The sequence below is a fragment of the Mesoplodon densirostris genome, chromosome 8, assembly GCF_025265405.1.
Source record: "Mesoplodon densirostris isolate mMesDen1 chromosome 8, mMesDen1 primary haplotype, whole genome shotgun sequence".
Classification (NCBI taxonomy): Eukaryota; Metazoa; Chordata; class Mammalia; order Artiodactyla; family Ziphiidae; genus Mesoplodon; species Mesoplodon densirostris.
The window spans coordinates 39,193,924-39,219,979 of NC_082668.1; the positions used below are offsets into that span (position 1 = coordinate 39,193,924).

Consider the following 26,056-nt stretch of genomic DNA (forward strand, 5'->3'; position numbering starts at 1 on the left):
CAAGGAGTTCACAGTAGAGTGAGATACAAACAAATCATCAATATTTAAAGTGTTAGACCAAGTAGTAAGAGATTAGATAAAGTACAGGAATCATACAAAGGGAGGCAGGATTAAGTATGTCTGGGGTGGTGAGGGAGGATGGTGAGGGAACATACGGCACCTGGCACTGTGCCTGGTATATAGTAGAGACTCAGAAAATGTTAGTTCCCTTTTCCCCTTCCTTTAGATATAATATGTTGACCTTTATATGCAAAAATTATGATTCTACTGGCCAAATGTCAAGGGGATATGGAGTTCGAATTCTTTCCTTGTTGAGTGTTAAGTTAGTACGGATTCCACTGCATTAAAATTTTTTTCGATTCTTCTGGGGACTCGTGACCAATATTTACAAAATTGCTGACCAGTGCAATGGGCAAGCAAGGAGCAAAGAACAGACACACAAATCAATGCTCAACTATAAACTTGTGGTAAATGAACTGACCATATTTGCTGAAGATTCTTCTGTCTCTGTTTCATTTCAGCAGCATGGAAGCCTACCAAAGTTCTAAAAGCAGTACTTATTAAACTTTTCCTAAGCACCCCAAGAGCATAGCTGGGTAAAGACTTACTCCTAGGGCTTGGGAGTATGGAGGTTTGGTAGGGGGAGTGAAGGGAGACAGTGTGGGACTATTGTCCACTGGAAATACAAAATGTTTGAAGTCTTAGGTTTATTTAAAAGAGGTATGCAAGTGCTATAGTCCAAGCTATAATATACCCATTTATTTATATAAATATGAAAATACTGCTTCAGGTTACTTACCAAGTAAATGATTTAACTTCCTGAATCACCAAGTAAAAATAATGTTCCAGGAAGAAGAACTGAGTTTATCCTGTGATTTCCTGAGCCCTGGGTACACCATTATGACCAGCTTGGTCTTCAAGAATGAAATAATTATTTGTATCTCACAGATCGTATGACCAGTTGATGAACTGATACAATGGCTTCATTACTACACTCCTCATTTCCCACTTGTTGTCTCTTTGAAGCACTATGGCTGCTCATTCTAATTTAAGGCACAGAATCTGTGCTCACTTCAGCAGCACAGGCGTTAAGGTCTTACACATGATGGAGTGGAACGGTACCTCTCATGCCTTTCCTTAGAATCATCCCATTCCTTGTCCCTTTCTCTTTATGGTAATTCCATGACAATTGTTCTCTCTCCCATCTATTTCTTTCTTTCCACTTTCAAAGCATTTTCACATACATTTTGTCATATTGTTCTGTAAAATATTGAGGACAGACATTCTTAGACTTATTTGACCAGCGATAAACTAAGGTTTAGTTAGGTTAAATGATTTACCCAAAGTTGCATTCATTCAAAAGTATTTACTTTGTATCTACCATGTGCCAGACTCTGTACAATGAACTAGAGACACAAAAGTGAGTAAAACACAGTCCCTGCTCTAAAAGAGGAGTCAAGAAAGTAAACAGACAATTATAGGATCAAGGGATAAGTAAAAAATAGGATTTAAGCAGAGGGCACTAAACATAAGCCTTAGGGAAATTCCTATTCCAAAACTGGGAGACAGTGTGAGTAAGGGAGAGATTTCTTGGTAAGTGATACCTAAATTGAGATCTGAAGGATGAGTACAATTAACCAGATGAAGACGACATGGAGTTGGACGAAATTATAAACGGGAAACAGCGATATGCAAAGGCTCAGAGTGAGGGGAAATCTGATGTGTCAGGGAAGCTGCGTTTAGCACAGTACTCGAAGTGTGAGAAAGAGGCGAGGCTGCCATGTTTAGTCGCACAGGTTGTGCACTGCACTACTCCAGCAGTCATCATTCACATAGACCAGGGTGGGAATGGCGGCTCCAGAATTGAGCAACCTGGCTTCCCTGCAAGAAGAAGTGTGGGTGGGGAGAGTGCAGGACTTTGAAAACCAAGCATGCTATAAGGTGTTTGCCAATAGCCTGAAGGTAATGGAAAGCCATTGAAGGAGAGTGACTTGATCAGGCTTGCAGTTTAAAAAGACTGTACTGCCTGTGGGATGGAGAATAGATCCAGGGAAACCAGCTAGGAGGCTGCTCCAGTAAGGTGGGTATACATGGAGACTGTCCTGAAGTGAAGTCCTGGAGATTGGGATCAGAATAAGTGATAGGTTTAAAAGATATTACAAAACCAGAATTTATCAGACCTGGAAGAGCCTCAGCTACATGTTTTTAGACCAAACTAGGTCCATGGTAGTGTTATTTACCGAGATGGAGACACAGGAGGAGGAATGAGTTTAGGGGAACATCATTAATTCTTTTTGGATATACCGAGTATGAGGTGATTTTGCCACATCCAAGAGAGGAGTTGGATGGTATGGAGATCAGGAGAAATATGGTTGCCCTGAGACACAGAAATGCATTCTGGGCCAAAGACAAAGTGTTTGTCAGCATGTGCCCAAGTGGAGCTGGTCAGAGCTGCTGTGTTTTCAGGGGAGTGGCTCAGGGGAGTTGGAGAGGGATGAGGAGGTGAGGAAGGGGAGATAAGAAAAAAGAGACATCGCTTGTGAGAAGTTTGGCTGTGAAGGAGGAGAAAGAGGGGCAGTTAACAAATTTTGTGAATTTGCATAATCATTTTTCTGGAGGAAGGTTGAGAATGGTGCCTCAGATTCTACAGCATCCCAGTGAAGCTGAAGGACCACCACTGCATGTTAAAATGCCCCATCAGGGGTTTCTCTTTTAATGGAGCTTGATACCTCCACCAACTTCACCTCTTTGACATTTCTTTGCAGCTTCTCTTCTCTCCTTTATTGCCCATCCCTTTGTATTTTAAGGTGAGTCTTTCTCATCTTCTCTTGTTTTTGATTTGCTTTTCCAACACAGCTGTCTAAAAAAGTTGAAAATAAATGGAATTTTAGAAACCACAGTGAACAATGGAAACCTTAACCCAGAGCAAACGCAATATTCATTGTAGCAACCCCTCACAGGAAAACTTTAAATACTTTGTTTCTAAATCACTGTAATAACTTAGCTCTTTCTACTTTGTTCTACATCTGAAAAGTTTTTTGTGTTGCTGACTTTTACACTTTGGAAGTAGGATTTTGAGTAAGTATTTAAAGAAAAAAATCTTAGTACATATTGAGTAGAATTACTACATTTGCAGCTATCATTCCCTCTACTTTCATGCTTTTAAAATCAGATAGTGTGCCATTATTTATCGAATTTGTACTTAGTAGCCAGCACTGTAGGGGATACCAAAGAAGTATAAGCCATGGTCAGTGCCCACTAGAAGTTTCTAACATAATGAGGGAAACAAAACAAGTACAAAATAAAATATAAAAAGTCATTAGAAAATTGATACTCACAAAACAATTAAACACAATAGATGAATAACAGCAAATAAAACAATGAAGTACTACCCTGAATGCTACTGATTACACGTGTGCTAGAAGGTCAAGGACAGTAAAGAACAAGAGCCGCGGAAGGCATTCCCTGGTCTAAAGAACATAACTTCCAATAAATTAACACTGAAAATAATTTTACAATATTTATTTTAAAAAACTACTATATTTCTTCAATTCTAAGATGTCATCTTTTCACATTTTACAACAATAGATATAATAGCTAGCATTCATCTTGCAGTGACTTTGTACAAGGTACTAAGTGCTTTATATGTGTTAACTCGTTAATATGGATCATTTAATGGGGTGGAAATATTTCATCTTCTCCTCCCTGAAAAAGTGCTATTAAACCATTGGTACAAGCAAACCCCATGGCTGTTTAGAATCCAGGAAGCATGGTGTGTGCAGAAATAAATAGTGCTTATAAATGAAACTTTATAAAAATTCACTGACAAAACTTTCTAATCTCCTCAGCCTTGACTGCTAGGCCCTGGATTCTGCTTTGTGAGGATCACCTGTAGCCCTGATACCCTTGAACCTCCTGTAGCTTAACTGTTCCATCAAAGGCCACATCAGCTTCAAAAACTGAAAAGTCTCCACACTGACATAGTGAGGTAACCTCATTCAAAATTTATCCTCATTTGGCAGTCATTTACACAGCTCTGCTTGTGGTTTTCACCTAGGTTGGGAGGGTGGCTCTGATTTTTTTACAAACGGGATCAACTATCTAAACCACCAGCGTAAAGTCAAAATAGATGATTACATTGGGTTGGGTTTCTCAGGAACGGTCTCTGAGGTGGAGATTGGCATGCTGGGATTTATTGGTTTTTAGGTTCACCACCTGTGGGGAATGAGGGAGAAGCTGATCTGCTATGAAGTTGCAGCATAGGCCTCAGATGATCCCGGGGGGAGCTCTGGGGCTAAAATGTCCCAAATTGAGGTTAGGGGGCTGGGCCTCTGTTCCCTTCCACTCACTGGATAGCATTACCTCCAGGGAGGTGTTGTAATCTCGGGTGAGGCGATTACACTTGGCTGAGGCCAGTTCTTGTGGGGAAGACAAATGCAGGTTGTCAGCAGGCAACATTTTCAGGAGTTGGCGGAGCAAGGGCTTTGGTCCGGAAGGTAGGAACTGAGTGGCACACCACAGCGTCCACTACAGTGATATATATTATACATTCATATGTTTTGTATATTCACAGGCATATATATTCGTATAGACATACATGGGTATATATAGGCAAGCATATGTTTATGTGTGTATTTATATTTATACAAGTTTAAGATGCATAAGTCAGGGGACTTCCCTGGCGGTCCAGTGGTTAAGACTACTATGCTTCCATGGCACAGAGCACGGGTTCGATCCCTGGTTGGGGAACTAAGATCCCACATGCCACGTGGTGTAGCCAAAAAAAAAAAAAAGCATAAATCAAGTAAAGAAAACAACCACGGTGAAATGTGACATAGTAAGTTGGGTGGATTTATTAAAATCATAGGTAGTGATCACTGCAGTACAGTAGATCTGAGGGTTGCCTCTTAGGGAATATTTTTGAAATTTGAGGGAGTGTATTTGGTTGTCACAAAGAGTAGGGAAGTTCCAAGCATTTATTGGGTGGGGATCAGAGATACTAGGTGTCATGCAATGTCGAATGTCAAATGTCCCACTGAATATTCATGTAGGTGAAAAAATCTGTTTGTAGTTATCTTAGCCTAGAGCTTAACCCATTTTACATGTAAACATAATGTTTTTGTTTTGTTTTATATGGTTTTAATATTCAGTGATTTTTTTTATTTCAGGGATGCACCTCTGTTGTTGTAGCAGACAGGATCTAGTCGGGAAAACAAACCACAGAAATAATTTAATATGGAGAATTGCTGAAACAGGTGTTGGAGGACTGAAAAAGCAAAGAGGGAAGCAGCATCATCAGTTGGGCTGGGGAACAAAGGGAAAAGTTTAGTTACCAGAACTAAAAGTGTGCAAGACTCATACCTTCATTCCTGAAGGGTGTGAATCTACTTTTAAACTCTTTTTAAAAAAATTATAGGGCTTCCCTGGTGGCGCAGTGGTTGGGAGTCCGCCTGCCGATGCAGGGGACACGGGTTCGTGCCCTGGTCTGGGAAGATCCCACATGCCGCGGAGTGGCTGGGCCTGTGGGCCATGGCCGCTGAGCCTGCGCGTCCGGAGCCTGTGCTCCGCAACGGGAGAGGCCACAACAGTGAGAGGCCCGTGAACCACTAAAAAAAAAAAAAAAAAAAAAAGAAAAAAAAGTTATAGTAGCTTTCCATTAACTTTTACTATAGGACACGGAAGTGCTAAGAGGTATCACAGAAAATCAAGAATGCACCCCTTTTGTCCCTATAGTCTTCCCTGTCCCCACTGTGAAGCAGCAAAGCCAATTTCCTCTTGGCAATTGGAACCAATCACCCAAGCCAGGACAGCAACCCCTTCTTCACCTGATATTTTTCTATAGTATGAGGAGCCCAAAGTGCCCAGGTACCATCTCAACCTCAACCTCAATGGAACCATAGCTGTGATCCCTGGTGGAAATATTCCTCTGTTGGGAAGTAAAATCTCTAAACCAGCAGGGCTCAAAGTTACAGGAACTGGAAACAGAAATTGTGTGAGTGGATCATTGGGTATAAAGATGAGAGGAACCACTTCCACTTTCCCCACCCCTTGATTCTTGAACCTGTGTATTTTGAAAGAAACAGTCCTATATATTGGCACTGACTCAAAGCATATACTGCATCCTATACGAGGGAACTTCAATTTTTAACATGTTATTTCCTAACTGGCACCAGAACTCAGTAGGCTCTTCCATCATCCTTCCAGGAGCTTCTGGCTGGTGGGGCATATGATAAGACTAGCAAATTCCAGGGAATTCCCTGGTGGTTCAGTGGTTAGGACTCTGCACTTTCACTGCTGAGGTTCAATCCAGGTTCAATCCCTGGTCAGGGAACTAAGATCCCATAAGCTGTGCAGTGTGGCAGTGCCCCCCCCCACCAGATTCCATTTGCACGAGTCCATTGCTGCATTTCTTTTGCTATGAAATGAGTTCCCTGGAAAGAAGTAATATGTAGAATATCATAACAGTGAGTAAGGTATAATGAGTTCATGGTTGGTAATAATATCAGAAATATTCTGGGCATAGAAAGCGAATCCATATCCAAAATATGTGTTTATTCCAGTAAGACAAATAGCTGTCCCTTCCATGATGGAGGGGGTCCAGTATAATCAATCAATCTGTTACTAGGTGACTGGCTATTTTCTCCTGGAAATAGTGCCATATTGGAACTCAACGGGTGATCTCTGATGTTGGTAGATATGAACCTTACTGTGGGGAAGCCCATGTTCTTGAGCCCATGCATATCCTTTGCTCCTGACTCCATGGCTACTTTGTGCAAGCACTGCAGTAGGTGGAAAAAGAGGCCAACTCCATCAAATGTGTCATCCCCCTGATTCTGAAAGCCTTCTCTGAGTGGATGCCCTTTGGTGTACACAAATATCCTCACACTTTGTGCCCACTCTGAGAAGTGCATCCATATACCTCTTCCCTAGACCTCCTTGTCATCAATCTCCCAATCTTTTCTTTCCAAGTTATTGACCATTCAGGAAAACCATCAGCTATTGCCCATGAATGAGTGTAGGTCTATACCTCTGGCCATCTCTCAATCCAGACAAAGTAGACACCCAATGCACTGCAGGACATTCTTTGTGCTGAGAGAATTTCCCTTCAGTACTACCATCAGGGGCATTCCTCATGGGAGTTCTAATGCTAGAACAGACCACTTCCAGCTTGTGCCAGTATATTGAGGAGATCTGTATGTAAACCAGTTAACTGATTGAAGATGAGGAGGCAATATACCAGGAGTGAGAATCAAAGGAATCTAAGTCACTGGCTAAGGCAGCTTGTGCTTTCTGGACCTGCTCAAGCTGTCTCTTACATACCACTTCCATTTGATGAGGGATTGCTCTTGTGCATGCCAACCTTACGGGCTGATGGGTCAGATAATATCCAGTTCATAATGGGCAGCTGAGGTTGCATAGTCACTTGATGTCTCATGGCCAGTCATTCAAATTCAGTAGCAAGCTAGGTACAGTTTCTCAAATGGAGAATTGTTATCTGCAGAAGAGGGCATGGCTTTGCTGTGAAACTAAAGAAAGCTGCATTGTGGATCTTCTATTAGAGTTTGCCAGTGGCAGGTGTATGTGTATATATTTGCCACAGACACTTCAAGTATCATGGGATTCCTCTGGATCACAAGGTCCTGCTATGGAGTCTTCTTTTTCTTTACTCCTGATAAAAAATGCCAGCCTTATGAGTTACTGGGTACATGGGTCAGAGCACCACACTCAAATGCAGTATATATTTCTTCCAAAATCCAAAGAGGCCCAACAAGTATTGTGTCTCATTTTTAGTGGTAGGTGGTACAAGGTGCAGCAACTTGTTTTTCACCTTGGAGGGATATCTTGATATCTTTCAGATCACTTGGATCTCCAGAAACCTCACTAAGATGGTGAATTTTAAGACTTCCCTGGCAGTCCAGTGGTTAAGACTCTGCACTTCCACTGCAGGGGGCACAGTTTCCATCCCTGGACGGGGCACTGAGATCCTGCATGTCGCATGCATGGCCAAAAAAAAAAAAAAAAAAAAAAGTCTAAAGTATTTGTTACTTCCTGTTTATTGGGTCTAATCAGCTTGACGAATCTAACATAGTGATCAAGATCTCTGCAGACTAGATTATGACAGAGAGCAAAGGAGTTTATATCCCACAGACAAGACTATAAAGGTATGCTGCTGGCCTCGCCACATAAAAGAAAACAGCTTTAGTGCAAATTGGACTAGATGAAGACAGCACATATAGAATTGCAGTTGCAACTGGCATTACCATCTGATTAAGTTCATAACAATTCATAATTATGCTCTAAAATCCACCTGCCTCTAGATAGGTCAAACAGGTGTGTTAAAAGTGGGAAGTGATGGTATCACCACTTTTGCATCATCCACATCTTTTATGGTGGTCCTAATTTCTATATCTCTCCAGGGATATGGTATTGCTTTTGGTTTTCTATCCTGGTAGCAAGAAGAAATTTCCAGAGGCTTCTACTTGGCCCTTCCTACTACAATAGCCTTCACTTTGTAGGTCAGAGAAGTAATGTGGTGATTCTGCCAGTAACTGAGCATGTCAATTCTAATTATATATTCAAGAAGTAGGGCAATAACCACAGGGTGGGTCTGCAAACCTACTGGATCCATGGTGATATATACTTGGGTGAAAACACCATTTACCATCTGACTACCATAAGGCTGCACTTCAATTGGTGGACCCAGTGATATTTTTGGATCCTCAGGAATTAACATTAATTCAGAAACAGTATCAAATAATCCTTGAAATATATGGGTACTTCCTTTTTCCCAGTGTATGGTCACCCTAATAAATGGCATCAGGTTCCCCTGGGGAAGGCTTGGATGAAGATTTGTAGTATATATTTATGGTAATGCTGCAAGATTCTTCTTCAAGGGGACCAGCTACCCTTTCATTCAAGGTCTCTGTCTGTGAACTGGCTGAGGTATGGAAACTGGATGAGAAGAATGATTTCATTTGATGGCTCAAGTCAGGTTTCAGGCAGCAGACCTAGAGTTTTGCTTGTTAAAGAGATCAAAGAATATTTCAGAAGCCTCTCCATATATTTCATTCCTGTGGCCACCTAGGGCATTACCAAATATCCCTGTAGGTCAAGACCTTTGAGTACCACTTTGTCCTTGCTACCCAGTATAGTAAGTGTCTGCCTGGTCCCTGCCAGTTAAGTGCTGCCACTTGGCCTTTGACATCCCAGGATCCCACTCTCGCAGAAATCAGGGAGTCGTCTCAATGGAAGCATCTCCCACCGTCATATCCAGTTACCACAGAGCTTTTCTGGTGCTCCCCTTACTAATGTATTTTTCTTTTTAAAATTTTATTTATTTATTTATTTTTGGCCGCGTTGGGTCTTCATTGCTGTACACGGGCTTTCTCTAGTTGCAGTGAGTGGGGGCTAACCCTTGGTTGCGGTGCGCGGCCTTCTCACTGTGGTGGCTTCTCTTGTTGCGGAGCACGGGCTCTAGGCACGCAGGCTTCAGTAGTTGTGGCACGCGGGCTCAGTAGTTGTAGCTCGTGGGCTCTAGAGTGTAGGCTCAATAGTTGTGGCACACGGTCTTAGCTGCTCCGTGGCATGTGGGATCTTCCCAGACCAGGGCTTGAACCTGTGTCCCCTGCATTGGCAGGCGGATTCTTAGCCACTGCACCACCAGGGAAGTCCCACTAATGTATTTTTCAATGCCTTACTGTAGGAGTTTATAGTTTGGGGATGGGTATACAGTATGCATGATAAAATCACTCCAACATTCCCGTCTCCATAAACCTTTGGATTTTTTTTTCTCTACATCATACCAGGGACATTCTGTCATCTCCATCTCATCAAATATAGACCACCACTGAGTCTGATTTTTTTTAACCCATGAAGCAAACTGTTGGAGTCACTTTCAATTCATGAGCTCACACATTAAATCCAGACTTTCTGGTAAATGCACCCATATCAGTAAATTTAGCTTAATCTTCCACTCTTTATTTTGTTTGGAACTTGACCAGGAACTATTCAACCTTTCACAAAATCATGTCACCAATGACAACACCAATGTTGATATGTGAGTTGCTAATAAAACATTCAAGTCGGATTGCATTTGTAGTTCTCTGATTCACAATGGTTCTACATACAGGTGCAAGCATCTTACTATTTGTCTTCCAATAGAGTTGTGCTATAGCATTTACTTATTGAAATACACATTAATTATAAATTGCTTCCCTTTTATTTTTCCTTTATTATACAATTAGGACATTATATTGATTTGGAGGGAAATTTGCATAGGTAGGTAATATTACCTATGAATTTCATTTCATAGTAATGAGTGTTAAAAATACTAGTTATAAAAGGGGATGATGGGTCTGAAAGGGTTGAGAACTGCTTGCTCCGCCTTTCAAACCAGGTTCCAAGAACTTACCTGTAGGCATGCCCATGATGAAGCATGTGGATCTTGAGTACATCTGCCAAATCAAATCATATGTTATCACTCTTCTGAAAGACAGCTATATTTAGGTAGAGAAGTCAGTGTCCTGTTCAGTTACTTACAAAGCCATGCAGGATGATATTCATAAATAGACCTACCAACAACAGCACTGAAGAACTGCTTCATAGATGCAGCAAATGCAAACTATTTTGTGTTTGAGGGAGGCCTTGGAGTGAATTTTTTTTTGTCTCTGTGCATCACTGAGGATAGTGGAGTGGAAGCCAGGAGAGTGCTTTCTTGGTTCCCCTTGCCGGTGTGACTGAATCCCAAGCCCATGGTTAGATAATAAATGGGAGGATACTAAGCAAAAGCTACCATCCCTCCTCTCCTTTCTCACAGAGACTCTTTGGGGGGGCTCTGAAAGTGGGGAGGAAGAGTCCACATTTGGTTTGTGAATGAAGGGTAGATACTGTGGTTTTGGTTTGCCATTCAACTGTAGGTTTGTTCCATGGCATGCCAGGGGCACGTGGGGCTGCCTGGGAGCATCACCCCATACACTTGCCCACTTAACCCTTTCTCCTGAAGAATCTCAACTCTTGTCACTTTCTCAGGGAAGCCCATCCTCACCTACCAGTCTGGCCTGATTCCTCTGTCATGGATTCCTTCACAAGTATTATTTTCCCCCTGTGATCCCTTATCTCATTCTGTAATTACATTCATTAGTGATGACTATGTCAGAGACCTCCTAAGACTAGGTATTTTGGATGTTTATGCTCCCCTTTACATACTGTGCCTAGCCAGTATCTGGTAAAAGTCAGCACTCAGTACATGGTTGTTGAATGAATGAGCGTTTGCTTCAGATTCCACAAGTATTAACACTTTACTCTGATTATGACTATTACCGTTGTGTGTGTATCCCATGCTGTTTGACAGCTGGGTCTTCTATCTGTTGAAGAGCATGGTAACTGGATTTTGTAGTAATGAATGAGTCAGAACAGGTGGAAATCCTCAAAAGCCCAATTAATGCGGTAATTTAAGACCTCTTTAATTCTCTGGTAACTCCGGTCCACCTCCTTCCTCCCCAAATCAACACCCAAAGTTTGAATTTAATGATGGGGTTCTGCGCGTGTCCAACTGGGAGGTAGCTGGAGAACAAGATGCGAGGGCCAGAGCCCTTGTTCCCACCCTCCAAATGTTTGACAAACACTCGCTAAAGAATTAGCGTCGGGGCCTCCCCGTATTACACAAAGAGAGCATCAGCATAGTGGCCCCTGACCCAGGTGGGATAAATTGAAGTGCTGCGCAGTCTGATTCCGGATTAGGGGGAGAGGTTTAGGGGAAGGCGTGTGATCCAATCTCCAGGGTTAAAGTTGGCTGCGTGTGAGTGCAGCCTTTCTTGCCCCTTGGGGTGTGTCCACAGGGCTTGCTCGTCAGGTTGTGTTTGTGGGTGTTTGTGTGAGACAGGGCGAGGGTGGGGGGTCATGATCATCCCCCCGGGAGAGGGGCCTCTAACCGTGCACGCCCTGGGTGGGGGCAGCGGGGGCGGCCGCGGGCCCCGGTCCCACTCAACCCTGCTTAGAGTGCAGGTGCTGAAGCAGGCGGCAGTCCGGCCCCACGGCGGCGCGCCGGGGGCGGGGGCGGGGGCGGGCGGGCGCCTAGGGTCGTGGGCTGCGAGGCGCGGCCGCGGGCGGCAGGAGGCAGCGTCGGCCCAGGCGTCGAGGCGGCGAGCGAGGCAGCGCGCGGTGATGTCAGTGGCGGCCCGGCTGGCAGCAGCCGGTACTTCCTGTATAAAGGCGGGCGGGCTCGGCTGCAAACCCTACTAGCCAGTGTCAGCCTCTCGGCGGGAGGAGGAGGAGGGCTGTCAAATTCGGGAGCCAGATTTTTTTCCTTTCCCCTGGCAGTCCCTTCCGCTTCCCCGGCTCCTGGCGTGACATCTGCGGGCCGGGGACCTGTATGTGTGTGCGCGCCAAGGAGCGGAAGAATGGCAGTGCTCAAACTCACCGACCAGGTAGGGGGCGGCGGCGCCGGCGCGCGGGGCGGCGCGGAGCCGCGGCGGGGGGATGGGGGCGCGGCGCGGAGCTTGCCAGCGAGCTGTTTACTCGCGGCGAAGGGGAGGAGTGTGTGCGGCCGCCGGCAGCTCCGAAAGCCGGCGGCTGCAGCTCTTCTCCCCGGCTCGGTCCCCGCCCTGGGCCGTCGGAACTGCGCGCTCGGCTCGGCGGCCGGGGCGCCCCGGGGGCTGGGGAAGGGGCGGCGGGGTTCCCTCTGGCGTGCGGGGGTGCGCGGGAGTGCGTTGTCCGCGGGCCCGGGCTGGGCAGGGGGAGGGGAGTCTCGAGGTGCTCCTCCGGCTCCTGTGGCGCTGCGCAGCGTGGGCTCCGCCAGCCCGGGTGGGCCGAGGGGAGGCTGGTCCGCGCCGCCGGGAGGAGGACCGTGGATGGAGAGGGAGAAGGGATGGCAGCCTGGGACAAGCCAAGAGACCCCCAGCCAAGCCGGAGACCGGCCCATACCGCGGCTCTCGTGTGGTCGGGCTGTCTTTACCCTTTTGACATGACATCCTGACTTCCTCTTTAGTAGCCCAGCGGCTGTGTGTGCGTGGTGCGCGATGGGGGCCCCTGGCGCGGCTCTCCCAAGAGCAGTTAAGTCCGGCCTGGGGCTCCACTCACAGACTGTGGGCTACCGCACAGAGTAGCTCTGGAGTCCTTTGCTCGGAAAGGTGGGGCTATTTGCTGGCTCGGTTGACAGTCCTCACTGCAGGTCTGTGGAATGGAAACACCCTACCTTTGCGGACTCCGCTGCTCTGAGGGCATTGACACTCACAGGCGCCCAACCAAGTTGCATGACAAAACTCTGCAGCTCGTCCTACAAAAAAAGGAAACAGCTTGCTTTTTTTTTCTTCTGCCATTTATTTATGGATAGTGAAATGAACATTGTTTTGCGGTCCTGGTAGGCGGCAAGGCAGTCTTGACTTTGACACACACGGTCAAACATGCCAGTCCTTGGTGTTAAACATCTCATACTTATCCAGTGGGTTGCGCCTCGTGCCTCGCTGTCCTCAGTATCCAGCCAGAACTTCCTGCGACTTAAATGCAGTCAGTCACCACGATAATTTTTCTCCTGCCTTTAGAGTCAAAGTTTTGCTTTGCTTTCCATAAGTATTTTCAGGCTTTTAAAATTTTCTTTTTGTGTGGGGGAGGGATCACTGAATTAAAATTCACGTTATCGTTAAATTTAGCAGGGGGAGCAGCTGGTAATCGTGATCAATCTACTTGTTCGCATTGGTTCCAGAGCATTGAAGAGTGCTTGTAAGTTGATACTAGTTTAGGCTTCCCCTCAACCTTTTGGTTACATACTTAACAACTGTTAGACATTTGCTTGTTTTAAATCTTCCAAGTTTAGTCTGCCTTGGTCTTGTTATCTTTGCCAGTGCAAGTTCCTATATTTCTCTGTTAATGCCTAAATCTTCATCTTCAAAGTACAAAAAATGCTTCTAATAGGCGTTGTCATTTTCACATACACAAAGGAATTTTACATAGAATTTTAGAGCTGGAAGGAATGCCAAAGATGATCTTCACCCAGATCCTTGATTTTTTAAATGAAGAAACTGAGGTATAGAGAAGGGAAGCATGTCTTCCTCAAGGACCCAGCTGTTGACTTGTAGGGTAGAGATGCTCTCCTGGCTCCTGCCTTCCAGGTTCCTGTGTTTTCTTCTAGGGGTTGAGACACCTCCCTCCATCTTGTCATTGGATGTGTTGAAAGGCTGACAAGAAGGCATCCTCTCCTCAATCAGATCAACACTAGTGAAGAGTGTACTTGGTCTTAGAAAAAAAGGAAGTTATTCTCCAGGACTTATCACAGTTGGACTTTCAAAGATAGTTTCTCTTTTAAAGTGTTTCTGAATACATCCCAACCCTTCCCCCAACAAACTAGTGTTACTGTGGGGGGAAAGAAAGAGTTGTATAACCTTCATTTGGTTCCATTTACTGATGCATAAAGGGAAACTAAGGAGCTCTAAGATTCAAGAGCATCTAAAAATTGCCGGCCTATCTTGGGGCAAAACCGGTGCGGAGGTGGACTGGGTGCCGTGGAGTGGTGAGCAGTGATGGTTTCTGCGAGCCTTTAGGTCCAGGAAGTGTGTGGTCTTTCTTGCCTTAGATAGTCTTACCTTTCAGTTTGAAACTAAATTCTTAGAAGCTGGTTCTTAATCTCACCAGAGGCTTAAAAACCCTTTGCTTAAACTCCTGTTGCAGGAGCTTTGCTTCACTATTGTGAGTAGGGGGCCACCTGCTTTGAATCTGGGCCTTAGAGTTTGAAGAAGAGTGCCTAGGTCTGCACTCAGCTGTTTGTAAAGCAGTCACTTGTTAATTCCCTCTCATCTGTTTAATACCCTATTTGCAAGGTGGATCTTATTTTTGCTAGGGTTCTTGGATTTTTAGTTTGAGGACACACTCTTGCTGTTGATAACCTGAATCACTAGTTGTTTGTTTTATTATTTTGGTTTTGTTTGTTTTGAGTTTTGTTATTTTTTATTTTTTATTTTTTATTTTTTTTTCCTTTTTGCGTTATGTGGGCCTCTCACTGCTGCGGCCTCTCCCGTTGCGGAGCACAGGCTCCGGACGCGCAGGCCCAGCGGCCATGGCTCACGGGCCCAGCCGCTCCGCGGCATATGGGATCCTCCCAGACCGGGGCACGAACCCGCATCCCCTGCATCGGCAGGCGGACTCTCAACCACTGCGCCACCAGGGAGGCCCGTGAGTTTTGTTATTTTTTAAAGTGAGGTAACATTGATTTGTAACATCACATAAGTTTCACGTGTACATGAAAGCAGGTGACGTTTCCGGTCCCGCTGAAGCTGGGTGCAGGAGCTTGCTGGCGATGACGGTCAACACCTCAACAGTCAGTCCTGTGCTGACATCTCCATCTTGCAAGAGGAGGAAAATGCCTTTTCTTAACTCTGTTTTGGGAGAGTAGAAAGAAAGGGGGAAGGGAGAGGCAAGTGTGGTGTTTTTTTTGGTTTGTTTTTTTTCTTTTTTACTATGAAAAGGAACTGGGAGCTATTGCTGCAAACAAACTTCGCATTGAGTACTTCTGCATTTTAACTGTCTCTTCTGTTTTCCCCTTCACAAAACACACATCAATTTTCTTGCAGCATTAGGGGGACCAGTCTTCCTGGTTTGCCAAGGACTGAGGGGTGTTCGAGGATGTGGGACTTTTGGTGCTAAAACCAGGACATTCTAGGCAAATCAGGTCAAGTTGATTACCCTATACAGCACAGCACACAGTTACCTATGTAATTAACATTAATAATGTAATTATTTCCTCATAGATGGACGTTGGGAGGTTTATTTATATCTTTGGTAAAGTGAGGTAATTTTAAGTTTGGGAAAGAAAATTTCATTGCATCCGAATGTAATACATTTTGTTTCAAGATAGATGTGAAATTCTTTGCAATTTTATTTGATATTGAACTTTGCAGGGCTGCGGGGGGTGTTCTTTATGTCATATAGTGAAGGCACTGCAGTGATTTTAAGAGTGTGGTCATATCTTTAGCCTGGCCCCCCCAAAAAAGTTTTTCAAAGTTCTGAAGCAGAATGGTAAGCGCTATTGGATCTTTGAGATATTCACTCTTCTTCCTGAATTTGCTAGTGACAGTGGAAAGCCGCCTCCATCTCGAGGGCTGCCTGTAGACAAACTCTTTCTGCAGGGGGCCCTTTTTGGAGCTTCCTGCCTGGAGGCCTTTTGGTTTGGTGTCCTCTTGCCAAGTCCTGTAGCTCACACTTGAGTCACCCACCTCCTTGCCAAAGGCAGTGGCTGGCAGCCGTGGCAGTGGCAAGAAACGAGAAATCCTGTAACTTTGAAAGAAGCATTTCTGGCCCGTAGTGTGGGGTCTTGGGACACGTTACATATTTTACTGGGCTGCACTTGTCCTTCCAGGGCTCCCGGCAGCACGGGGCTTACAGCAAACTCTGCGTCCAGTTCTGACTTCAGCAGAGAAGAAGGGAAAATAAAGGCTTTATTCTTTGGACCCTTCTCTGGTTGTCTTGGGATGCAGTCACGTGGTTTGGGGAGGGCACTTGAGGACTGGTGTTTCATGGCAGAGACCTAATAATGGTTTACATTATTGTGATCTTATTGTATGCTGGACCCTTGCCATGAATCGTCTGTCTTAATCCTCACAGCCATGCTAGGAGGTAGGTGGTTGTGTGATTCTTACTTTACAGATGAGAAAACAGGAAAAAAGTGGCTAATTGACTTATTCGTGGTCACACACCCAGTAAGTGATGGAGTGCAGTGTCCTACCCTGGCAGTCTGATTGCACAGGTGGGGCTCTAACCACAAAGCTATACTTATGATAGTTGAAAGGGCAGTTCACCGTAGGACTCACGGATGCCTGTTCTTATTTACCTGGAAGGCTCCAGGTGAGCCACACTCCCACATTCCTCCCGGCTTGGGGGCCAGAACCAGGTCTGACAGAGTCAGGAGCTGCTCTGAGGCCTCTGCTCCTGCCACACTGGTGCCTGGCTTATCCCATTTGCCTTTCACCTCCCTACTCTGGAGAATGATGTGTTGGTTGGTAGCTTGGTGATTTTCTTCTTGGTCATTAACAAACTGGTCATTGTACAAAAACCAGAAAGCTAGACAAGAAAAAACAGTTAAAACCGTCTTAAGTCTCTATACTCAGAGAGAGCTACTCTTTTTTTTTTTTTTTTTTTTTTTTTCGGTACGCGGGCCTCTCACTGTTGCAGCCTCTCCCGTTGCAGAGCACAGGCTCTGGACGCGCAGGCCCAGCGGTCATGGCTCACGGGCCCAGCACTCCGTGGCATGTGGGATCTTCCCGGACCGGGGCACGAACCTGTGTCCCCTGCATCGGCAGGCGGACTCTCAACCACTGCGCCACGAGGGAAGCCCGAGAGAGCTACTCTTGAGAGCTTGATATATTTCCTTCTAGCTTCTGTCTAGGTAGCCAGGTAAGAATTTTAAACATTCCACATGATGATATTGGTATCTTTCTCTTGAGCATCAACGTGATACCTATGATGTCTAGACCAATGGGTTTTCCAAATAAACTGAATTTATGCCTCTCAATAAACAACCGGCTGCTTTAGTGTAAATCCAGCAGTGGTACACAAGGTCTAGCCCCGGATTGATTGAAAACTTTTTTTTTAAGGTTTCAACTTTTACTTCTTTTCTTCTAAACAGAGAGTAAATATAAACTCAGAAAGGCACACTTTTTTGTGCCAGAAATAGGCCTGAAACATTCTTTAAAAAGATTTCTATTTCAACAATATAATGTGAATTAAAAAAAATTTTATTGGAGTATTTACAGTATTGTAAATATTTACAGTGTTGTGTTACAAGCAGTTATTTATTTATTTAAATTTACTCTTGGCTGCACTGGGTCTTTGTTGCGCGCGAGCTTTCTCTAGTTGCGGCGAGCGGGGGCTACTCTTCGTTGCAGTGCACAGGCTTCTCGTTGCAGTGGCTTCTCTTTGTTGCAGTAACACAGGCTCTAGGTGCGTGGGCTTCAGTAGTTGTGGCACTCGGGCTCAGCAGTTGTGGCTCGCGGGCTCTAGAGCACAGGCTCAGTAGTTGTGGCGCACGGGCTTAGTTGCTCTGTGGCATGTGGGATCTTCCTGGACCAGGGCTCGAACCTGTGTCCCCTGCATTGGCAGGCGGATTCTTAACCACTGCGCCACCAGGGAAGTCCAATGTGAATTTTTATAGGTGAAACTATAACATGAAATAATTTATAAATAGGCAGGGGCTACAGAGATCTGATAATCCTGTGGTTTCCAAAATTGCATAAACTATGGCTCTCCTTTTTGTTTTTATTCCAAGGAAAATTCCGTATTGAAGCTCAATATATAAAAGAGGTTGGTGAGAGTAGTGGTCCCTGAGGCCCTTGCAAAGATTATTTGGGTTTAGTATTATTTGAAAGTGTCTTGCAAAACTACTGGTGACTGGGTCAGTGGTTCTTTTCCTGACACACTGTGTACTCAAAAAACAAACATTTATAAGTGTTTGTAGGTGATTAGGAGTAACATAGAATTTGGATGACCATATCGTGTTAATCCAAACTGGGACACCTTTGAGGATGATAGGGGGGACCATTAAATATCACATTGAGGAAACAGGTGTGAGTCAGGACACAAGGTCACACCACATAAACTATGTTTGCTCACTTCAGTATTGAAGTGACAGTAATAGTGAACTAGTTTGGCTAGTAGACTAGTCACTGTCTTTCCAGTCAGATTGACACGGGAGCTGGTATGATAAAGACTTTTATGACCTTATGCAAGGCCCGAGTTGGAAATTGGCTTCTTTCTCACACATCAGCTCTGACCAGTTGGTCAGGGGTTGCAGGACCAATATGTCAGAAGCACTGTGGCTCTTGCAGCCAGAGATAGGGGAAATGTGACGATTGATAATCAGTGTTTGCTGTGGGTATAAGATAAAGGAGAGGTAGCATATATAGTGTCTTAGCCAACCCTTGGCCAGTCAGATTACCCTCTGTGGGCCTCAGGCTCCTCTTTGTAAAATGAAGAGGTTGGACTGGGCGCCTTTCCAGTGCCTGGGCTCCACTCTCTCCCTCTGTGACTCACCCCTGCGTGGGTGTAGTGGCTGAGGAGGGTGTGTTTGCAGATGAGCTCTAACTGAGCTCCCCAGGTAACGAAGTCAAACAGTTAATTTCTGGCTCCAGAAGAGAGTTTTAACCGACGTCAGTCATTCAGGAACTGATTCCTGCCCTGTCCCCCGCTTTCATTTTATAGATAACCCAAGATTATCTAAGATTCTTCATTTTATAGATTATCCATTTTATTGATTATTCCTTTACTACCCTTTTGCCAACATCATCTTCGCCCTCTGCTCTGCTGTCGGAAAGTTAGTAGAGCAGGTATTTTCTCTTATCAATGTTGATGCTTCTGAAAGAGTTGGTCGCCCAAGAGGTTGAAATGAATGATTCATGACTCTAATTTTTTATGATGATATTCATAACTTTTAAGGATCCTTTCACTTGTCTCTCCTTTTGAAAACTGAAAATTTGTCTAGTACTCTATTAATTGGGCCAAGCAAAGAAAAGAAGCATGTAGTCCATCTTTGGGCCATTTCAGGCTTCACTAAGCCAATGTTTGCTTGTGTTTCTTGGTTTTCATTTGTCTCTCATCCCCTCAAACACATCCTCATGAGTCATAAGCACCGCCATGTAACTTTCTAAGGTATCTTCAATGCCAAGAGGCCATTTTGCCCCAAGGGAGCCCCCCACCCTGACCCCAACCAACTCCTTCTAAAATTAAAGGTGTGCAGAAACATCTGAGGCCGAGACACGCAACATTTAATCACAGTTCTAACCTGTTTCTAAAGAGTTCCATGTTAAATTGCTTCAGTTTTGCTTTCACTTATTTTTAAAATAACACTTGATCGGGAATCCGAAGATCCGGATTCTACTCATGGTTCTTTCTCTAATAGTTGTGTTGCTTTGGGCAGGTCGTGGCCTTAGTTTCTTTGTGAAATGGGAGTGGGCGGGTGGAGAGTCCTCTAAATTCTTTCAGCATCCTAACGTTCTAAGAGAACACCCCAGGTATTTCAATGTCAGCCTCTTATCAACTCTTGGAATCTGGTTTCAAAAGGTATCTGCCTTCCATGAACTTCTGATTTTCCCTGCAGCACCCACAGTTCTGCCTGAGTCAGGGGTCCTTTCCCCCCAAATGCCATCTTCTAGTGTCTCCAGGAGCTTGGTTTTGGGGACACAGAAGCCCTGGGGCCTTTCTCAGTGTGGCCTTTTGAGACTCTCTTGAGCATCTTGCAGGGCAAGGGGAGCAAACTTTCAGACCCCATGTTTGTCTGTTGAGAGCTGTGGTGAGCTGGGGCCCACTGGAGCCTTCCTCAGAGGGGCTGCTTTAGCGAACAGCAGCCTGGGTTCTCTCCTTAATCCTGTTTGATTGAACTCCACAATAATATCTGGGTCTAACAAGTCTGTTTCCCCACCATTGGCCCCAGATATTGGGTGCAGTGGACCCAAAGACAATAAACTTTCACAAGGAGGGATTTCTTGCATGAGATCAACATGTGTAGATACACTCTGTCTGTGGAGGAAACTTGTTTTGGTATCTAAGACTGGCAGGATGAAGAAGAAGATAGGAAGTGAGCACAGGACAAGTGTCACAGCAGAAAGCCAGGCAGAAATTCAGGTCACGTGATACAAATCAGCCAACCAATTTTTGTTGAACAATGGCCTCCAAAAGAGGACGGGGGCACCTCTACTCCAGGGGTGAAAGGGATGCCTTATTGATTTTGAGAAAGAAAATATTAGAATATTTCTTTAAAAAATACCTTAAAAATTTTGTTTGTGTGTACTATATTATATGCTAGTACTATAAAACCCTCTTAGCTCTACTTTCCACTTTTGGCCACCTTGGCCAAACCACAACTTAAATTATTGCAGTGCACTTCTGACTGGTCTTCCCCATCCAGCCTTGGCCCCTGCACTCTATTCAACATAGCTGTCAGGGTGATGGCTCTCAGATCATGCAGCTAACATCATACAGTGGTGCCCCGGGCCCTCTCCACCCAGTCCTGCCACTCACCTGTCCAGCATGTCTCTTCCAGTCTCTCCCTGGCTCCTTGGCTCCAGCACAGCGGCCTCCTCACTATTCAGTGAATGTGCCAGGTGCACTCCTGCCTCAGGCCCCGAGCTTCCTGCTTTCTGTGAAGCAGGAATCTTCCCCAGGTATCTGCATGGCCCACCCTCACCTCTCTCAGATCTTTGCTTGAATATTACCTTCTTGGTGAATTCTTTTCTGGCTGCTCTAGTTAAAATGCCCACTCCACACACTTCTTGCCACTGTTTATTTCTTTTCTCCATGGTACATATCCTTTATACCATATGTTATATATATATAATATATCCATATTTTTTTAAAATAAAAACTTACGTGTAGGAGAGCCACAAGTAACAGGGCAAAGATATATATATTTTTCATTTCCTTCTGTATCTTCAGCACTTAGAGCAGTGTAAGGCACATAGTGAAGGCTCAGTAAATATTTGTTAAGTGAATGAAATAAATATGTATGTATGTGTATATATTTGTATGTGTTCAAATGTTTTTACTTATGAGGTGCTCAAAGAAAAAAATTTGGAAAAACTTCTGTAAACAGAGCTTCTGTCTGTACACTGGGGTATTGAGTTTCCATTCAAACAAAATTCAGAGTAAATTTTTGGCCCCATCAGAAGATAAAAGATCACTTTTGGTCTTTTTTTTTTTTTTTTTTTTTCGGTTGTTTCCTCTCTTTTTAAACTGGGATGGAGATGGGTTAACATTGTATTTAGCTCTGAGCAAGTTCCATTTCTTTACAGGGGAGGTATCAGGGTGACACTAGGAAAAGGGACCCTAAATATGTTGGGAAGGGACACACACCCATGGCAAAGTGGATCTTCTGTGCATTCAAACAATCAAGGGGTGTTTAATGAGCTCCATCTCCATGGCAGTGACTCAGCTGGAGTCCTCCACTCCCCCTCTTTCCACAAAGCATAAGAACAGGTAAGACTAGGTCCAATAAAATAGAGACCAGACAGAGAATTGGTAATAAGGAGACAAGATAATACTCACGCTTTATGTGATTTGATCCTAACAACATACCTGTGAAGGGAGTGGCTATTATTCCATTTTACAGATGATGCAAATGAGAACTGAGAGATTAAGTAATTATTCAGGGTCACGTGACTCGGGTTCACACCTGGGCAAGCTTGACTCCAAGGTGCACATTCTTAGCCATTGTGCTTCTGGCCTCCTGACATAGGTGTAGCATCACAAGAGACCCTTTTCCCTGTGGAGATCATGGTCTTGTTAGAGATGACTGAATGCCTTGTAGGTGGAAGGCCCACCTCAAATCTTTCTTGAATACATGTGGTATATGAAACAGCTCTCAAACCAGCTATGGCACAGGTTTAGACTGTATTTTGGGGTACTGATTAGGGACTACAGGAGTCCAGAGATGGGCAGAGTTATTAAGAAAGGCTTCAGGGAGCTGGAGGGAGCCCAACTGGTCCTTGAGGAAAGGAATGGTTTAGGCAGCAGATGGGAGTGGAAGGTACCCCAGATGAGTGATGTGCCAGGTACCTGTCGGGGTAACCTGAGGACTGTGAATTTACTGAAGCATAGGGTTCATGCTAGGAAGGCAGAAGAGCAAAAGGAAGAAATAGTTAACATGCAAACTTGGTGGGAGAGGTGTTTGTATATTAACAAATCTTTCTCACTTGAGTTCTTCTGATAGGTACTACGTGTCCTCTCCTGGAGACCTAAATTAATGAGTTTGTATCTGGACAGAACTCATTATTCCCATTTGTTGCTTAGGCATGAACTTTTAAAAACTAACATGTACCCCACCTTGTTCCAAAAAGTATTAAACCATAAGGTAAGGTGTTACCTGTGGTTTCTTCTGTCTCCATGACACCCTCTGCTTGAATAGAATGTTGCATATATTACTTGTCATGGCAACATTTTGTGGACAAACATGTATCCTGGAGTAGCATGGACTTCATTGAAAGAGGCTGGATGGTCTTCATGGTGCAGGACATTGGTGGAAAAATGTAGTAGGTCTAGAGATGGCCTGTTTTTAACCGAACACATTTTTTTAATTAAAAAAATTACTTAAAAAAATAGAGACTGTGGGGATTCTACAATAACAAGATCCCATTTCTTTAAAAAAATTGCAAGAAAAAAAGATGGAGGGGAAATATGTAGGTTAAATGAGAATTAAGACTAATTGGATTCTGATGCAAACAAACTTAAAAAACACACTTCTGAGAGACAGTTGGAGAAATTTGGATGCTGACTGGCTATTTGATGACTTAAAGTATGAATATAGTATTGTGATTATGTTTAAAAAGAGAATCCTTATCTTACAAAACAAAAAAAAAACCCCACGGAACCTTAGCATTTGTCCAGGGCACTGAAATATTTTAGTTGACTCACTCTTTTCTGGAAACTGTTTCTCTTTCTTTTTACTTCTTCCTGCTCCTTTTGTTCTCCTCCAAGCCCTTCACTCTCACTTGACAGAATATCTTCAGTAGAGTTTTTAGAATCCTTTTTGACTGATTGTCAGAAAAGCACACAATTCTGCTAGCTCTGTTGCCTAAAGAAATATGCTTCTGAATTAGTTGTGAGGTTCACCCGCCTATTGACTTAGTCTAAGCGGCACTCATGACTCCAGTCATATATTTGAGTGTCTGCCTTAAAAATCACATCTTGTGTGTGTAAGGAAGACCTGGACTTGGCTGTCCTTGTGAAATATTTCAGGGTGAGGTTTTTCCAGGGGAATTCAGATATTAGAGTTGCCAAAAAGTCATTTTGTTATATTAACTTTTTAACCCTGTTTCTATCTAACCCGGCTACTTTTTAAAAACAGCAAGCAGTTATAAGGTCTCAATTTTAATGACCCTGCCTTCTCCCCTCTCTTCTTACCTGAACAGGAAGTGGGTGTTGGTCATTGCCCCAGGGATTTCAGCGTTGCTTTACGCATGCTGAAATATCTTCGTTTATTCCTACAAGTGTGAAAATCTTTCCACATCCTTCTTAATGGAGTCCAGATTTCAGAATAGACTGTAAGCTTGAGAATTGGCCAACTGCAACTTGAGTAAACGATAGTGTCATAAGTTATTTAGAAGCCAAGTGAATAGGGTTTTAGGTGCCTTGGAGCCTCAGTACAATTATGTCTTGGGGCCTCTGAGGCGAGTGTAACATTTAGTTGCTAATGCTCCATTTCTTAGCAGCCAAGAAGGCACAATCTTGTTTTGAGAAGCTCTGCTCTTTAGCAAAGAGTCTTATGTCAGGGTTCTAGGGTACTCTATTACTGTGTTCGTAATGTTTTAAAATATTGTGGCATCTCAGTGAACAGTTTCCAAAAATATTACATGGGAGTGGCATAGTTAAGAGAACACTGAATTGATGTCTGGAGACCTAGGCTATAAGCACATCTCTTCTCCTAACTAGTTGTGTCATTCTTCCTGTGACACAACTTTTCTCGATTATAAAATGGGTATAATAATACTTGCTTGATGGGAAAGTTGTGATAATCAGGTGGGAAAAGTCTTTGTCCAGCAAGTGGCTCACGGTAGGAACTCAATAAATAGTCTTTGAATCTCTAGTTGGTTCCTCATTTGTCAAACTAAAGAGACTAGCTCTCTAGGATTAATTTCAGCTCTATAAGAATATGATTTTAATTATGTTTTGTTTTAAGTTTATGCCCATTTGTCTGGTCTTCCTTCTCTCTAACTTAAACAACATTGGTAGAGAGTGTGTGTTTGTTTTATTTTTGTGTGAAATTTCCATCCGTAGGTTTGAATTGTAGCATTTTGGTCCCCCTACAACTTTAAGAGGTGTATTTTTCTTTCATTTCATTTTAAACAAATCAATTGGCTTAGTTTATTTGACTGAAGAATCTTATGTTTAGATAGGAGAATAACTGTGCATTGAAAAAATTCTGAGGCATTTGCAGTCATTCTTGATTTAAGTTGTCAAAAAGAACTGAAAATTAATTATAAGAATGCCATTTCCTCTTCGCAGAAGTATATAATGGTGTCTTTTTGAGGAAGTAAGAACAAAATAGTTGATAGAGCAATGTCGATAAAAAAAAAATCATGGTGTAATTTCTGAAAAACATCGGTGTAAAACTTCAAGCCTTGAATGAATACATAACAGGATAGAAAACCCTAAATTTCTCTGAAAAAAAAACGTGGTTAAAAAAGTCAGATGACAGATCCTGGGTAAAAAGTCACTTTAATTTAGAGTCCTTTTTCTCTTAAAACTACAGAATGCTATTTAGAGAGGAGGTAAGTTAAACATCATTGGATACATGCGTGTATATTAATTTTAAAGTGTATTTCAGTTTGAGTTTATACCCGGTGAAGGTGTAGGACAAAATAAAAAGGGTCACGGGAAAAAGAAAATGAGAAAAAGAGTAGATTAAAGACAGAAAAATAGGAGAGAAGCATATTTTAAACAAAGAAGGAAGGAAGTAGGAATGGGAGGGAGGCTGAGCATGTTGCTTTCTGAGGTGAATGTTGGAGATGCTGTTGAACATAGCCTGAGTTGGTCGTCCCTGCGCTCTCTGTTCTTTGAAATAATTTTTCACATCGATCTCTGCTCTTCAGCCACTTTGACCCTTATTTCTTGGAGTTCTAGAATCAGAAAAACCAGAGTGGAGGTTGTTACTTAGGCTGCAGAAGAAATGAGCAGAGCTATGTACCCAGAAGAGTGGAAAGAATCAGGCTGATGGGTATCTGGCTCATCCTTTGGGTCCTTGATGCTGATATAGAGCCCTCAGAATTGGTGCAGTGGCCGGCAGATGATAAATTGTTTTACATAGTGGGCAGGCAGGTACTGAAGGCTCCTATGACTGGTGACTAGTTTCCTGTGACGTCTCTGGTGTTAAGCACCCACGGCCTGTCCATGTGAATTGAACTCAAGGACATTTCTTCATCACTGCCGTACCTTTTCAATGATCCTTTCCAGAGATCTAATTCTCAACTCCATTTCTCCCGTGAATTGGCCGGGAGACCCTGGCCGTCATCACACCTCTCTGGGCCTCAGTTTCCTCTAAGTGATGAGGACGTTGGCTTAGGTGAGCCAGCTGCCACTCCACTCT

At 43.8% G+C, this 26,056-nt stretch overlaps 1 protein-coding gene across 3 annotated transcripts in view; it reads left to right on the forward strand.

The window, feature by feature from the left end:
- The first annotated feature begins 12,257 nt into the window (after positions 1-12,257).
- ANKRD44 (ankyrin repeat domain 44) overlaps positions 12,258-26,056 on the forward strand; it is a 326,875-nt gene continuing 313,076 nt past the window's right edge. For all 3 annotated transcript variants that reach the window (XM_060106327.1, XM_060106328.1, XM_060106326.1), the window contains exon 1: positions 12,258-12,425. In XM_060106327.1, the coding sequence (XP_059962310.1) occupies positions 12,399-12,425 (27 nt within the window). In that variant the 5' untranslated portion in view covers positions 12,258-12,398. The remainder of the gene's footprint in view (positions 12,426-26,056) is intronic.